The 17,722-nt window shown below is 43.7% G+C and overlaps 1 protein-coding gene across 3 annotated transcripts in view; it reads left to right on the forward strand.

The window, feature by feature from the left end:
* Positions 1 to 16,803, forward strand: part of ASB2 (ankyrin repeat and SOCS box containing 2) — a 39,963-nt gene extending 23,160 nt beyond the window's left edge. For all 3 annotated transcript variants that reach the window (XM_039537004.1, XM_039537006.1, XM_039537005.1), the window contains 4 exons: positions 402 to 573; positions 7,649 to 8,210; positions 13,790 to 13,943; positions 15,515 to 16,803. In XM_039537004.1, the coding sequence (XP_039392938.1) occupies positions 402 to 573; positions 7,649 to 8,210; positions 13,790 to 13,943; positions 15,515 to 15,651 (1,025 nt within the window). In that variant the 3' untranslated portion in view covers positions 15,652 to 16,803. The remainder of the gene's footprint in view (positions 1 to 401; positions 574 to 7,648; positions 8,211 to 13,789; positions 13,944 to 15,514) is intronic.
* The last annotated feature ends 919 nt before the right edge of the window (positions 16,804 to 17,722 follow it).

Raw genomic sequence — 17,722 nt, forward strand, 5'->3', positions numbered from 1 at the left:
AGTTGACCTTGGAGCAGCGGACTTCGATCCCGCGGCGTCTGGACGGGTAAGTAGTTCGAACTAGGGTACTTCGAGTTCAGCTACGCTATTCACGTAGCTGAACTTGCGTACCCTAGTTCGACCCCCGCCCTTAGTGTAGACCTGCCCTTAGTCCCTCAGCGCTGGGGAAAACATTTACCTCATAGCAAAAACACAGTTAAGAAGACATATGCTGTTCTTTTATCGCCTTGCCCTCACTTTCACCCCACCTCAGCAAATGGTGTTAGGGAAATATGAGCAATCAATTGGCAGTTTTGTAGTTGAAACCTTAGGCAAGTCATGGAGACTTGGGCTGTTGATCCAAATATGTTACACCTGATTCTAGCCATTTAGCTCTTCAATTTTTTTTTTTGTGCTCCTAGGTGCTGATATCAACACCCAAGCCAGCGATAGTGCCTCTGCTCTTTATGAAGCCTGTAAAAATGGACATGAAAAGGTGGTGGAGTTTCTCTTGTCCCAAGGTGCAGATGCTAACAAAACCAATAAGGATGGTTTATTACCTCTTCATATAGCATCCAAAAAAGGCAATTATGCGTAAGTTTTAGTTTGTTTTTAATCACTTTATTGTATCGTTTCACCCTGTAGAAAGGAATTCAGATTTTTGTTAAATTAATGGCCCAGATCCTCACATAGTGTACACCAGCATATCTCAAGTAAAGTCAAATGAGTTTGGGTTTCAAATACTAAACTCAAGGGTGTGTTTGCTGAGATGGTATGAGCCAGTCATAGGGCCTTCCCTTCCACACCCAGGATGGATCCTGCTACCTCAGCTGAGATATTACTTATTAGTGGTGGGCCTCCAGAAGCAGAACATGTTGCCCAAGTCTTCAGTGTGTTCAGATTTTATCACCATTTATAGAGAAAAATTATTCGGAGACTGACAGGCGAGGAGTGGATAAATGAATCTCTATAGCATTAGAGAGACCACTGCTGGAATAGTGTGTCCAGTTCTGGTGTCCACACTTTGAAAAGGATGTTCAGAAATTGGAGAGTTCAGAAAAAAGAGCTACAAGAATGATTTGAGGTCTGCAGAACATGCTTTAAATTATAGTAACAGTCTAAATAAGCTCAATCTATTTTGTTTACACAAGAGAAGGTTAAGAATTGACTTGATCACCTTCTCTAAGCAGGGGTGGCTCTAGCTTTTTTGCCACCCCAAGCATGGCAGTCAGGCTGCCTTCAGTGGTGTGTCTGCAGGAGGTCCCCGGTCCCGCGGATTCGGCGGCATGCCTGCAGGAGATCCACCGGTCCCATGGCTTCAGCATACCCGCCGCCGAATTGCCAACAAATCCGCGGGACCAGCGGACCTCCCGCAGGCAAGCCGCCGAAGGCTGCCTGACTGCCGCCCTCACAGGGACCAGCAATGCGCCCCCCGCGGCTTTCCGCCCCAGGCACGCGCTTGGAGCGCTGGTGCCTGGAGCCGCTGCTGTCTCTAAGTGGGGAAAAGATTTCTGATAGATGGCTCTTTAATTTAGCAGACAAAGGCATAACAAGTTCCAATGCTTGAAAACTGAAGCTAGACAAAACACATTTTTAATCATGAGAGTAATTAACTATTGGAACAACTTACCATAGGATGTGATAGATGTGTGTGGCCCAACAATATTTTATAATGGTTTATTCTTGCTGATGTGCACATTAAACCATGTAATGACTAGAGCTAGTCAAATAATGCCAAAAACCAATGCACTTGAAGTCATTAAATCAAGGTTGGATATCATTCTAAAAAATGTGCTCTTGTTGTAGAAATCACTTGGTGAAATCTGTGCAGTTATGCAGGAGATCAGACTAGGTGATCCTAATAATCTCTTCTGGCCTTAAATTCTATGGACCTATTCATTTTTTCATCAAAATCCCCAAATAAACAGTAGAATCATAAACTAAATACAGCTGCAAAATCTGTGTATGGCTTTTTCCCATTTCATAATGCACGAAGAACTAACTTTTTTGACAACACCATGTCTTTTATCCAAAGATCTCCATACACTTTGCAGACATTAATTAAACTTCCCAATATTACTGTGATGTATGTAAGGATTGTTATTTTCTGTAACTGTACCTTTGTGGAGGCTGTATGTGCTAGGAGGTATCCCAGAATGAATTTATGTAACTGTTGTATATATTGCTATAATGTAGGTAGGAGTAGCTATTATAGCCTTATGCTGGCATAACTCGGAATTCTCTCCAGGGTGTAAGTTAAAAAGAGATTTTCTTAAAAACAAACGTATTTTAAACTAGAAACCCAGTTCCAGTCCTCCTTCCCTAAGCTTTGGAAAAGTGGCTCTGAATCTGAACGCCTATACTAAACCTGAAACAGACCTCTCAATCTGAACACCCCTAAAACCTGGACAAGTTTAGCTTCAGCTCCAAAGCTCTCCAGCTTGAGTCCAACCCCACGTTCAAAATAAGGGGCCTGATCCAAATCTCTCACCAGTCATTGCTGATTCCCATCAGTGCAAATGAGTTCAGAATTAAGTCAGAAGTCTTAGTTCCTTCACACTTAAGAGGTTGAGCACATTTTTTGGTTTATAACTGCTGTGAACTGAAGTGAAACAAAAGTATCCTTTCTTTAGCAGCCAGAATCAAATATTTATCCAGATGACAAAGCTTTACCCCAAGTGGCCAGTCGTTCCTAATTCCTTTGGTATTCAATATAATAACACCCTTCATGGTGACCTCTCTTTATATTCCTGCGGATTTAATACGTAATTCTCCAGGAATTCCACACTCAGACTTGCTGCCAGAACACAGAGGCTTCAAAACGTCAAAAAGCCAAGAATGTGGTCCCAGGGCTCAACATTCAACTCTTATTGCTTGGTGTTTGTTTATGTTAAATGATGCCTTGTCAATATTAACGTGAAATGAATTTTGTTGGCATGGAATTCATAATTGTGTATCATCAGTATTGTGATCATAGCAAGATGTCACTTAACCCCTTTCTTCCCAGTGCTCAGGAGTGGTGGTGGAGAAGGGCAGAATTTGTTCATGATTTATTTTGACTTATTAAAGATGGCAGTCAATCGCTAGGTACATTTTTATTAGCATCCTATTATCTACAGCAGCTGGGAGGCAATGCAGCCAGCAGTGGCATTGGAACAATTTGTACAGTGGGGTGCTGAACAAAACCAAACCCCCTGTATATGATGGAAACCATGTCAAGCCAGGGGGCGCTGCACTCCCTGCATCCCTAGTTCCAGCACCCCTGGTAGCAGGTGGCAGAAAGGGTAGGGACCATGGGCAATTCAGCATCACTTCCAGTGTGGGTATGGCACTCAGGTGGCTCTGTGCAGGAGGTGGCCTTGGGTTGTCATGTAAAGCAGTAATTGGCTTTGCTTGGCTGTCTCTCACTGGGAATAACCCCTCACTTTTGAATAGGAAGTAGAGTCGGCGGCTGTGGAGGCACGGTCATGCTGAACAGAGCCCTTGGGGGGTCAGAAGAGAGAGGGGCTCCAGCTGCAAAATTAGGTTCCTGATACTGATTTTAGTGTTCCCCATCCCCAATCCTAAAATAAATGCAGGAGGCTTTGGATCTGGGCTTTGGGTTTGACACTGTAGCATGAGAGGGGACATTTGCAAAATTTAGATCCAGAGCCAAGCATGGATTTCAAACACCCTTGGAGTTCGGGGTTCTTCAGGCCCCTCTCTAAACGCGGCTGCATCCTTTCAATCAGATACAGAGAGCTGGGCTGAGCACATTCACTTCTTGAGCAAGAGAACAAAAGCAACCCTTAAATCTTAATAAAACCCAGTAAATCATGGGATGACTAATGCTGGCACTTGGCATGGTGTCACTGCAGTGCTGCATGTGCTTTTTTTGCTTTTATGGCTATTATGAAGCATTTGTTGGAGATGGATGGTAGCCATCTAAGCAGCACCCAAATTGCCTGGATTCTGGTGAGCATCTTTGTTACATGAGGTCAGTCTCTCCACTTTGAGAAAGGCTCTGGGTAGAAATTTCCTCTGTAGGCTTTGGATCTTTTCCTTAAATAAAGACAAAACTTCTTCAAGTATATGACTAATGGTGTGGCTATAAACTTGCCATGGGAGACATCATAGTCCAACATGTAAATAGGCATATAAGGTTCTGCATGTCTCCAACTCTCATTTTAGTCCAAATAGAGGGGTCTTAGCACCACTTAGGAGTAGCTAAGCACATGGCATCATCAGATGCTTTAAAAGTCATAATAATTACTATTTAGTTGGATTTATCCTGTAAATATCCTGATCATGGGATATGCTGAGCAGCTGCCATTGCAGTAAAGCTAAGATGGCCAATACCTTGTAGAAGGCACCCAAATGTCTTGCAGGATTGGGCCCTAAATGGGTTTAAATGGGCCGTAAGTGGTGTAGGAGAAAAACTTAGTTTTTGCTTTTTGTTTGGGTGCAGCAAAATTAAATATTTTATTATTTTTTTAGTAATTACAATGGAGGGAGAGAGTGCTATAGGACACAGGGTCGCCCTAGTCCTGGACAGGTCTCTCAACTGGTAAACAATTACAGCAAGCCTTTATACCTTTGTTATAGACAATTTCTAGCAATAATACAGACGGTAAAAAGAAACAATTGCATTTATTTATACATAAGCCTTTTTGCTATTTTATTTGTTTTTACTACTAGAAAAAGCAAGCCTGCATATTTGGTTATTAATGCAAGGTCGTAATAACTTTTTACACGGTTCGTTTGTTTGTTCTACACTATTTTTGCTTCTACAAGTCTTACGTCATTAGGGTTACAGCTAGGCTAACTTTTGCTAACTGACTGACATGCATTAAAATCCCCTTCAAATCCTTATTAATTCTTTTCCTGCTTCCACAGTGGGTTTAAACGTTTATTGTTATTGAGTAAAGGATTGGGTTAGTTACTAATTAGTACTTATTCACCACCTGTGTATAATTGCTGAGCAGGGATGGATCCAGGCAACAAGATTCAGATCTAGATTCTCTCACAGCACATTCAAATTTTGGGGGCTAGTCAGGAAATTTTTATTTCCCTGCAAAAAATGTCACTATACATGGTTATATTGAAAAATTTCAGTTTTTTGTCAAAAGCCCCAAACTCAAAAGTTGTTTTTTAAAATGTTGGCATTTGGTTATTGAGACCAGAAAAATTTTGGCCAGTCAGGCAAAAAAAATTAGTTTTACTGAAAACTTCCACTTGATTTGCTGAATTTTTTCTGGTTTTGTTGCTAAAATTTTTCATATGGGGAGTTTTCAGCAGACCCTCACTATCTTTTTCTTTGGCCTCACAAACAGACATTTTCCATGAAGATGACCATTTTGACAGAAAAAAGCAGTTTTTCAATTAAAAAATTGTTTTTCAAATAAAAAGGTTTAACCAGTGTTTTAGATCTGTTTAGAGCTAGATGTGTTTAGGTCAGGAATTTTGGCTTGATTTATTAGAGAAGGGGGCCAGATAGGACATTTGAATCAGGTTCAGATTCTGAACCACACAAAAGCAGGGGTGTTCTGACGTACGGCTTTAGCTCAGGCACTTCTCTAGTGCTAAGTATTATTAATTATCCTACCCATAGTATGACTATTATTTTACTATTACTTGTTTTTATCCAAATCAGTGTTTACATCCCTAACTATCTTAGCTGGAATATGAGAGAAATGATTAAATGAACTAAAGTTTAATGCCACCTGATATAGTGTGTGTTAGTCTTCCATATCGCTGAATAAGCTTGCACACTTTATAGAAGCGTTATGATGAACTAGCTAGCATGTAGCAGTACCCTCCATGAGCTGGAATCAACACTGCTTATCTGTGTGTCAAAGATCAGGTGCTGCTATCACTTAACAGAGATTTTTCATTAGCTCAAGTGGCACAGGCTTATGCTTTTGCTTTGGGCACAGGATAATCTAACTTCTGCCCCCCACTGTTGCAAAATTCCAGATAGCTAAAGTGCAGCATGGCTGGGTGAAAAATTATTTGCACCTTTAGACCCCCTTCTAAGGAGAATTTTGCATCATATTCAATGTCTTTTCATTCACTCTTTACAAACATTCATGTATTTGTGGAAGGTAAATTTGAGGCCCATGAGGAGATTAGTTTAATCCCAAAATTCATTTCACAAATGAACTAAATCTTTGTTGGACAACAGTAATTTATAACAGTTTGGTTCTCTAGTTCAGAGAACAGAAACTGTGTCATGTGATTGAGGTGATCACCCAGGTAAGGAGTTAGGAATAGCGAACACGCAAGGGAATACTTGCTGCATCCAACAACCCAGAGGTTGAAGAATGTGATTCATAGAAAACATAAATCAAGTCTGAAGAGTAAATACATTAATAAAAAACCCAGTCTGCTATTGATTTGCTCTTCTGTGGTGCTCATCACTACTAGTAACCAAATGCCGCACAGACTACCATGAATTTAGACTCATGGGGTATGTGTACACAGCAACTAGACTCCCACAGCTGGCCCATGCTAGCCAACACGGGCTCTCAGGGATCAGGCTGTGGGGCTGTTTCATTGCTGTGTAGAAGTCTGGGCTCAGGCTTGCGCTCAGACGCTAGGACCCTGCGAGGTGGGAGGAAAGTATTGACTATCCTCATTTTACAGAGAGCAATACTGAGGCACAGAGATTAAGTGGCTTGCCCAGATTTCCTGAGGCCTCAGCCTAGTGCCATGACCAAAAACCCCACCTTCCTGTCTGCAGCTGATTTATAAGCAGGAAGAAGGGCTAAACTCACCGAATAAAATGTTCATTGCAGATTGCTTGCCCATGTCTAGTAACAACCATGAAGACCTAAAAGCAACCATAGATTTGTTACTATATGTCTAATGCTCATCACACTTTTATTGTTAAGGCTGTAGAATGATGGCAGCTCTATTTGAGTTGTTAAGGAAGCACCATTGTTTCCAACAGAAATTCCTGTTTACTGAGGTTTATAATTTAGCTGTACATTTTTTCCCCTCTGGGCTAATGCTTGGCAATTTGCCTGGACAACAGCTTTGGTTCTTTATTTTATTTTAATTCCTAATTGTCCTTTTGGCTCATCACAACCGGTCCAGCTTGGGTTTACTCCGATAGCCCCATGGATTTGCCCCTCCCAATACCCACAGAGTGAAGGGCTCCCGAGCAGTGCCCAGTGCAGGGAGTTGGATTTAGTACCAGAACTGTAACGTTGGCTTGGATCCTGGGACCAGATGAGCTCAGAACTGAGCTTCTGGCTTTGCCCTCTCTCTCGTTTGAAGCACTGTGAAAAATCAATGCATAGAAATGCTTCAGGGCCAAAGCTAATCCTAATTTTTAGGGACTAGAGTGAGACCTAATGTGGGGGCAGATTATCCTACATCTGCCTACTGCTGAGTTCTTACTCCTTCCTCTGAAGCATCTGATGCTGGCCATTGTCAGAGGCCTCTTGGACCAGATGGACATTGTGTCTGACCCAGTCTGGCAGCTCCTCTGCTGCTAACCCCACCCTGTCAGGATGAAAATGCACTGGCCGAGTTGTGGGGGAAGGGGCTGTACGGCTCATGCCTGTGTTATCAGACCTTCACCTTCATGAGCAGCTGGCTCACTCCTGTGCTTATAACCGCCTTGCTATTATTTGCTGCAGATTGTCTAAGGCTAACAGCTATCCACTGAATCCCCTTCTTGCAGGATAGTCAAAATGCTGCTCCCCGTGACCAGCCGCACTCGGGTCAAGCGCAGCGGCATCAGCCCGCTCCATCTTGCGGCTGAGCGCAACAACGACGACATCTTGGAAGAGCTAATTGAGGCCGGCTATGATGTGAACACCACCCTCTCCTTTGAGAGAGCCCGACTCTACGAGGACAGGCGCAGCACCGTCCTCTACTTCGCCGTCATTAACAATAACATCTACGCCACAGAGCTGCTGCTGCAAGCCGGCGCCAACCCCAACATCGATCTTATCAACCCCCTGCTAATCTCCATTCGCCACGGTTGCCTGAAAACCATGAAGCTGCTTCTAGACCACGGGGCGAATATTGATGCATACATTTCTAGCCATCCCACTACTTTCCCGGCCACCATCATGTTTTCAATGAAGTACCTCAGTCTGCTCAAATTTCTAATGGATCTGGGCTGTGACGCCGACTCCTGTTTTAAGTGTCAGTATGGAAATGGCCCACATCCTGTGCTGGATCATAGAAGGGACAGATTGGATGATACCCCGGTGAACAAACAGCCAAACATAGTACAGGTAAGTGCTATCGAATCTAATCGATCTATGGCATTTATATGGCCACCATTAACATAGTATCTGAGCCTCTCACACTCTTTAATGTAATTATCCTCCCAACACCCCTATGAAGTGAGGCAGGGCTATTCTCCCCATTTGGCAGATGGGGAACTGAGTCACAGAGAAGCTAAGCAACTTGCCGAAGGTCACACAGGAAGTCTGTGACGGAGCTGGGAATTGAAACCAGATCCTCAGCTAGTGCTCTAACCACTGGACGAGTCTTCCTATGTAGGCACTGATACCACTCTCTTTGCCTTGGTATCTGAGCCATCATGAATTAAATTACCTCTGTAGGTAGCACCCCCTATTTCCTCTGGGGGGTGGGCAGAAGAGATCTACCTTGAAACATTTTCTATTTTAGACTTTTTCAATTATAAATTGACTGGTAAACTTTGAACATCGATTGGGTGCTCTATTGGACTCATCCCCCAATGGTCCATTGGATGATGTGTGGTCTGTTGTTCTAATGTTCCACCGTGTGCCAAAAGAGTTTGCTCTTTTAGTGGTCTGTGCCAGCGGTTCTGAGGCCAGCCTATGTCAAAAGGGGCCATGCTGCTGTTTTCTGGGGATGGGGTGATGTTTGATACAGACTCTACCCTTCTGATTAAAATCAAATTTGGTTTCTAGCCGTTCTGGTTGGGAGGGTAACCTAGTGAATGTTCATAATTGCAGTAATTTGTTTTACTGAATGTATAGCATTAGAGAAAGTGCGAGTTATAATATTAGCAACACAAGTAACTTATAGTTGAGGTTCTCAAAGCCATCTAGGGGAGTTAGACACATAGGCTGATATTTGCAAATCCACTGAAGGGATTTAGATGCCCAGTTGCTGTAAATTAGCCATATTTCTGATATAGCCATATTTTTCAGACATATCTTCCACTATCATTAATGAAAGATTCCCCTAGACTGCTTCGAGAAGTCTGATTATACATTTTCATATATTTTAAAAAGTGAAATGATCAAAATGATAGGCACTGAATGGAAAGCCTTTTTTGACCATATATGGAACAAGCAGCGTTAAGCAGTTAGCAATTATATATTTTGGAGTTTGGGGGGTTGTTTATTTGCTTGCTTCTTTGGGACAGAAATGCCACAAAGGATTCTGAAATCAGGGATTTTTATCCCTTTCCTTTTTCTTCTCCCCTGCGCAGCTTAATTTTTTATTATTATTTATTTTTAGTGGTAAATTGCATTTGAGGAAAGAATGGGGTTTTAGGGATAGTGAAGATGCTAAGAGTGTGAGAGATGATGCTATTGTTGTAGGAACAACTGGGGGACCGCCCCACCCAGTATTTTCAGGCATCACAATGTATGCGTGTGTGGCAAGGAAGTTGGGAAGGATCCTCTTATCTTGCACTCAGCCATCTGCTTATGTCCCCACCCAAATTTGCAATGCAACATGCCACATTATAAGATATCCTGTGACAGCCCTTCCCCCACGAAGTCACAAGGAAGAAGTGGCTCCCATTGATCTGTAGGGCACATTCTGTCTGGTTTAGTATCAGCTTATAGGGGGTTAGACAAGAGTCCCTCCAGCCCTCTGTGCCCAGAAGTATGGTCACTGACTAATGGCCTTTGAGGATGAAAATAGTAAAGGAAAGAGAGTAGAGGATCCCAGGAGTCTAAAGGTCCTTGCAGGACCCCACAGCTCCTCCTGCAAAAGATCTTTTCTTCAAGACAAATCTAGAGCGAAAAACCCATAATAGCAATACATTGGTCCCAAACTAAGTGTGTGCCTGTCGCGAGTGGATGTACTGAGGCAGGTATCACTTGTTTATCATGGTTTTCTTCAAGAAAATAACAAAACATGGCCCATCTAGTACACAAGACATGGCTGGAACTCAACACAAAGTGTAGTGATTAGAATTCTAAGGCCAGAAGATGGGTTTTGTTTATACCCATCTATGATTTCCAAGCAACTCAGAACCAGCTCACATTTTACCCATGCATTTCCCATTCTGGGTCTCAACTATTATTATTATTATTCTAGTGCCTAAAATTGTGCTAGGTGCCTCACAAAACTAAATCCCTGCCCTGAAGATTGTTCAGTTTAAACTTGCCATAACACAGCTAGTTAAAGTCATGTAAAATCCTACCTGTGCCTAAAGTAAAGGAGAAATCACTGAGCATAGAGGGCATTTTCCCTCATCTTGTGTGGCAAAGTCCCGTCTCAGTCTCCCCAGCCTCTGCTGTTTTTAGCTCTGGTGAGACCGGCTAGGGTAATGCAGTCCCCCTTAGGACTCAGGGGAAGTCTGTTCCCTGTCTTCTCACCAGTCTTAATTAAAGTTTTTTTTTTGCTGCTTAGGAGAGGCGTCTGCTGCCGCCTGCCTGGGGAGCTGCTTCTTTTCAACACTAACCCAGGCAGGCTCTCTCTCTCTCTCTCTTCCCCCCTCCCCTTCCTCCAGGAAGGGGTCTAAGGGTCTCAGGCAGCTCTTGAACCAGCTGATCCCTCTAATTACCCTCAGGTCTCCTATTTGCTACCTTGGTAACCCTTTCTCTCTGAAACCTGCTTGACCTGTAGTTGCCCTCTCTTTGATAAGGGAGGGGCCTTTTTAACCCTCTGGGACTGACTCCTCCCCCCACCTCTGGCAACTGTCTGTCCTGAGTTTATCACACTTGTTATAAAATTGTTATAAAATTTGCTTCTTGGGACAAGGGGATTGGTTAAGAAAAGATAGGTGCATATGGTTTATCTTGTTAATATTTTTGTATACCTTTATACTTTGAAATAAAGCCCAGGAGATCATTTAGGACCTTTGTCATTAAACTTCACATAAAATACATGCACTCATTATTTCAGTCATATGAGATTACCTGAAATTACAGGCATCCCAGACTTTTCACCAATAAGTATTTACAGACCAAAAGCTGATAATAGATCTAAATTATTAATCTTTCCCCAGAAAAGATAACTAGGTATCAGAAGATGAACTGAAAAGTACATCACTACATATTATTACTATTGTTGCTAAAGTTTATTGTTCCAATCTACAGTACTTAAGACTTCTATGAACATTAGGATAGGGAGATCAGTCTACAAATATATTAGTTCATGATTCCATAAAATGTTTCATTTACCCATGTAAAAGGGAAACAATTGGTTTCTTCTCAATTCATGTATTAGAATTAGAACGTTAGAAATATGAAGATGAAGAGTAATTCATTGTAATGCCACTAGAGGGCATTTACCTTTTGTAGGCCTGGCTTGACATGAGTAATTGGACATGGCAAGGCCTCATTTCTTGGGAGACTGGATTGGGGAGGTAAATGGATCAGCAGTTGGAAACAGAATGTCTGTACTAGATAAGATAAGGGGGAACACCCAAGGAACCATTTTGAATGGACAAGATAAAAATGGATGAGATAAATTAGGAATGTAAAGATGAGGTAAAGAGTCAGTTGTGCATGGACAGTGCACGTGTAACTCATGTCTACTTGCTGTGGTGCTCTGTCCCCCTCTAGTGGCACTTAGACCTTCTAGAGATTGATAAGTCCACTACAGTTTTGGCACAGAGCCATGTGGTTTTTAGCTCATGCAGTAGAGGCTCATACACTAAGCTTCAGATGTCCCAGGTTTGATCCCGTCTGCCAAGGACCGGGGTCTATGGGCATTACACATGCTGTACAGAAATTGGTTACTATAGAATAACCAAGCCAACCCCAAAACATGTGATGCAATGTATAGTCAATGCAACACAATGTGTAAATGTAATTGAAGGCAGAGGTTTGCTGTGTAACTCTGGATGTGTGGTATACCCATGCCCCTCCCGCCCATGCTTGAGTCTAACCAACTCAGCATAGCTTTGCTCTCTGCCAGATTAAGGACCCTGACTGATGAGACTGGAGTCAAACGGAGTTCTTAGGGAGCCAAATGGAAGAGGTCTTGGGGGAATCCCAACACCTTTGTGCAGAGGGTGAAGTCCAGATTGATACCAGTCCCAGTGTAATTTTGTTTCTGTAACGCTCACATTTCCTAGGGTTGCACTCTGTGGTTCCTCCCCCTCCCCCGCCCAAACATTTTCTGTTAGTTTATTTGATGAGTGTTTGAATGTTGTCTGTGTATGTGCAGAGAGGGTGGCTGCCAGAGGAAAGAAGAATAAGAACATTAGACACCGGATCTGCTTCTGTATTGTCTTGCACGGTGTGTCGTCATTTAAACCTGGATAAAGTGGGTAGAAAGTGCTGCCATTTGGATGTGGTAGCACTTTACACTCACTTTGTGCTCCCTTTAGGCAGGTGTAAATGCCAACACCACATGTAAGGAGTGGGCAAATCAGGCCCATGTAGCCCAAACAGAGCTTCCTATAGCCAGGAGAAGAGTAGGAGACCCACTGAAGTCCACTGGGGACCTTGCAACACAGATCTAATTTACTTGGAAAACAGTCAGATACTTTGGTGATGGTCATAACACGGCCCCCTAAAAGAAATAGACGGATGGGGTTAGATTTATGTAGAAAGATAGGCCATATTTTTTAAATGAGTGCTGAAAGTCAGGCTTCTAAGATTGTATTTAGGCATCTAAATGAGTGGCCTGATATTCAAAGGTGCTGAGAGCCCACCAGCTTCCACTGATAATGAATTTTTCCTGATTCAGGAGAAAGTAGGGGGGACTGCAGGCTTTGGCCCCATATTAGGCCCAGTTTGTGGGCTATACCTGGAACCAGCTAGAGCGAATGGCCCAGGATAGAAGACTATGGAGATCTAGTGTGGGGTTACCCCCCCGGTTGGGGGGGTGAATGAATGATGAATATGATGTGGGCTATACCTGGAACCAGCTAGAGCGAATGGCCCAGGATAGAAGACTATGGAGATCTGTGGTTGGCGGCCCATACCCCGGTTGGGGTGACGGGCATGAATGAATGATGAATGATGATGATTGTTTTCCGACACAGAATAACCTACATAGTGAAGCAAAAGCTTCATGTGGTTTATCTTGTAGCAGCTCCACTAGACTGGCCCTTGGCCAGGAGTTCAGCTCCCCTACAAACCTACAGATCTCAGGGAATCTACTGGAGGCGTTGTCCTTCCATGTCGAAGACCTGTGCCCCTGCACTACCAACCCTGACAACTGCTACCTCAGACTTTCCCCAAACTAGGATCCCAAAGAAGAGAAATGGAACATGCTAAGGGTGATAGAGCCTAAGATTGTTCTGACTTTAAAGCAGATTCTCTGCTGGTATCCAGGGGAAGCTGTGGGCTCTCATCCAAACACCAAGCCACTCGTGGATCCTTGACTACCCTGAGGACCCTTATTGAGTGACAAAGGATACTGAGGCCCTATAGGTGGTTGACACCTCTTCCATGCTCCAGAGCCAGGAATCCACTGGGATTTTGTTTCATTCACCCACAGTGGGAGAGGGGGTGATTTTTCCTTCAGCAGCAATAAGGGGGTTTTAGCAGAAGTTTTCATAGGAAAAATTAAGAACTGTCTTTATCCATGGTATGAAGGCGTAACCAACATGATGTCCTAACAGTCTCTCCCCACAAGGAACTCATCAATTTCACACTGACTGCAGTAGCTCTGGCTTTTGTTTCAGTTCTGTGATATGGTGTCTGCTCCGGAGATGAATCGCTGGGCCGGGCCTATTATCGATGTTCTCCTGGATTATGTGGGCAACGTGCAGCTCTGTGCCCGGCTAAAGGAGCACATAGACAGCTACGAGGACTGGGCAGTCGTTAAAGAGAAAGCAGGTATGATGCCGGGCTGAATTACATTACACAGGCCAGAATTGGTACCCAGGAAATCACATTGCTGGGGGACGGCCTGATGGTCATAAAAAGCTTCAGCCAGTCAGAAACCACCTTCTTTCACAGGTAGGATGCTCTATCATTGGATCCCTTGTGGAAAGGTAGAGTAGGTCTTTAGTGTAATTTCTACTGAACTGTATTTGGTTTCAACCTTATTAAGTTCTATAAGGTTATCCCAGAAGGGTTGAATGCCATTTTGGGCCATAGTTTTAGCTAGTATAAATGTACATAGCACAATTGACTTTAATGGAGCTAAGCTGTTTTACATCAGCTGAGGATCTGACGCACTGGGTCCAAGCCATCCCTGATTTCAGTGGAGACACACTAGGGATGAAAGTGGGGCATTAGGTCTATGCTCTACATCAGTCAAAATGGAGCAGGTCAGTAATCCCCCCGCCCCGCAGGCACAGGCAGCCTGAAATGCAGCAGTATGATACTAATACTTTGTCCTTCTAAAGCATCTTTCATCTAAGGATCCCTAGGGTCTTCACAAACATTAACGTATTGAGTCCCACAGCACCTCAGGGAGCCAGGTAAGTAATAGTGGGAAACTGAGTATAATTAAGTAACTTGCCAAAAGCCACCCAGTAAGACAGTAGCAGAGTCTGAGATGGACTGCAGGAGTCCTGACCTCTAGTCCCCTCTCTCTGCACTACACCTAAGTGCCTGGCAGCCACGGATCCCAGTGAGACTTTGCTGTTCTAGAAACAAAGAGCCCCTTTTGTGCTTATCCCTCACGCTTTCCTCTGGTTTATATTTGCATCTCCACCTTTTTGCTAAGCTGCGTTTGCATTAGGGGGTCAGCTCTAATGACAGCTGAGCTGGCAGATCCTCACGGCTGGCGTTTTGTAATGCAGGGGATTACTTGGTGACTTGGCTCATTGGCACAAGGGTTCCCCCTGTTCCCCCTGCACACTTACAAATCTCTTTTCCAGGGGATTCTTTCAGCCCCCTTCAGAATCCTGGGGATCCCAACCCCATTTCCCCACCCACCTGCCAGGCCTCATCTTGTGCGTACCATTGTTCTGGCCAAGGAGGGCTGAGCGTGGTTCCTGGTCGAGCCAGAGGGGTTGCCACAGAGCTATCTGAAGTATTTCCTCTCTTCCGCCTCACATTGTGTCTCAGCCTGAGACCAAGGGACATAGCTCCCAGCCCCATATGGCGGTGTGATGCGTTAGCACAAGGAGCCAGCTGTCCTCTCCCTGACAGGTCTGAACCTAGAACTCCACAGGGCTGCAATGTCGGGCAGACTGGATGCAGGCTGTGGTTAGTGCAGGACGTGTATTAAGGTGCAAACTCTCAGCTGAGCTGCGTGCTGTGCAGAGGATGTACACACCGTACATGGCTCACTGCACAGTTCATCCCCTTTGACTGCACTGACTCCGCTGCTGGGGGTCGTTCCTCCACAGCCCCTAATAAATGTAATGGCTCAGCATGTGAGGCACTGACCTAGCTTAATAACTCAACTGATCTGAAAATGCCCAACTAACATTTAAGTCCTGTCTCTTTTCCAGAACCCCCCAGGCCTCTCGCTCACCTTTGCCGGATCAAGGTTCGAAATGTGATTGGGAGAAACCGCATTAAACTGATTGACACTTTGCCTTTGCCGGGCAGACTGATTCGATACCTACAGTATGATTATTCACAGTGACCTCGTGCAACCCTGGTGATCAGCAGCTTCCTTGTGCAACAACCCAATTCATTAGAGAGAAGAATATTCACATGATCATGTTGAACGGACTGCATGATGGGAAGGAACCTGTGTCACATGTCACACAGGATCACCCCCTAGCTAATCTGTGTGCATTACAATGCTGGAAAGGGAGAGAGAAGAAACGGAGAGTGAAAGACACAGAGTGACAGAGACAGGACAGACGATCCTTTGATTTTTTTTCCCAAAAGAAAACGAGAGCTTTGGAATGTTACACACCTCAGAGATCCGTAGGGAAGGGGACAGGAAAGCCAGCACTGAAAAACTAGCAGAGTCAAAGCCCCATGACATTGTGGGATTCGAAAAAGACCTGAGGGTCTTTCAGAGGTTAAAGTTCTTCAGTGCTCAGGAGTCAGTAATTGTCAAGAATCTGCATATCTGGGGAAACAATCACGTTTCCCTGAGTGTTATTTTGTTTTCTGTCATGTTAGACTGAGCTGTTTGCTGGTTGCTAATTCTCTGGTACCTTGACATTATCTCTCTCGCCTATTTATTTCCAACTGTTCAAAACTCAGAGCTTTTGAGAAGATTTTTTCTCCCCAACAAAGACATTTTGTAAATATTGGTTCAAACCAAGAAGACTTGACTCATCCTAAACTCCTGTTAAAGTCAGTGGACATTTTATTTGAGTAAAAATACCAGAACTGAAGGATTTAGCTCACAGTAAATACTGTTTGTGGTATATTAAATGTGCATAAGAAGTAGGGCTCTGGTATAAGTGAATTTCTGCAGCGAAGATCCAAAAGCAATTCTGAATTCCTTTTAACTGGTGTAAATCCGAAATAGCACCACAGAAGTCAATGGATTGTCTCCACCATAAAATTGCTATGAGAGCAGAATCAGACCCTGAAGTTCAGGTGACAGATTTTAGTGAAGCCAAGACACTGAGCTACTGTTACTTGTAGAAGAGTGAGATTATTTCAAAATTATAAACACCGGCACTAAGATTTTCAAAAATTAGGCTCCTATGTCCTTATTTATGCATTTAAATGGTGCCAGATTATGATACACTTACACTGAACCAGGGCCGGCTCCAGGCACCAGCGCAGCAAGCAGGTGCTTGGGGCGGCCAATAGAAAGAGGCGGCATGTGTTCGGGTCTTCGGCGGCAATTCTGAAGTGCCGCCGATCGCGGCTTCTTTTTTTTTTTTTCGCCGCTTGGGGTGACAAAAACGCTGGAGCCGGCCCTGCACTGAACATTTACTTATGCCACAAGAAATTTCACTGAAGTCAGTGAGGGGACTTGTGCAGTAAGGTGCTACTCAAGGAAAATTACAGTATCATAATTTGGCCCTAAGTGGCCTGAATTTCAAAAGTGCTGAGTACCCGGAAGCTCCCACTGACATCAATGGAAGCTGCTAGATTTCAGCCCCTTTGAAAATCAAATAATTTATTTGGCACCTATATAAGGATTTACATTAGACCCCTATCTTTGCAAATCTTGGCCTAGAAATATACAGGCTCTTTGCCCTCTAATTGTAAACACAAAAGGAATTTTCTGGCTCCAGTCTGATTTGGATTCATACCAGAGATTATCTGCACGTCCAACCATACATACATTAGGTATGGTTTTGTGTGTTGACCTGCCCACCAGCTACTGATTCAGACAGAAATCTAAGCAAAGCAGGGGAGATACAGTTATTTGTGACACACAGGTTTCTTCTTGGAGACTTGTACACCTTACCACAAAACTATAAGTGTATTGCACACATGCATGTCTGTTTTTGCCCAAAGTTTGGGGTGAAATTCCACAAGTGCTGCAAGGTGTGGGATGTAAGCAACAGTAGCAACAACTGCAGCTAATTGCACCTCTGTGTGTTGACTGTCCCCTTCCAAAATGCAATGGCAGTTGAGAAACCAAGGCCGTTTCAATTCAGATTGAGCTGTGATCCTCTAGCAGAGCTTTGAAGAAAGTGATTAGTGCCTGGCCAGCTCCTCAGCTGGTGAAAATGGGGAAAGCTCCACCCATTGTCTTCATTTACTCCCACTTATGTTCTGGCCCCTCATTCTCA

This window comes from Mauremys reevesii, linkage group 4 (assembly GCF_016161935.1).
Source record: "Mauremys reevesii isolate NIE-2019 linkage group 4, ASM1616193v1, whole genome shotgun sequence".
Lineage (NCBI taxonomy): Eukaryota > Metazoa > Chordata > Testudines > Geoemydidae > Mauremys > Mauremys reevesii.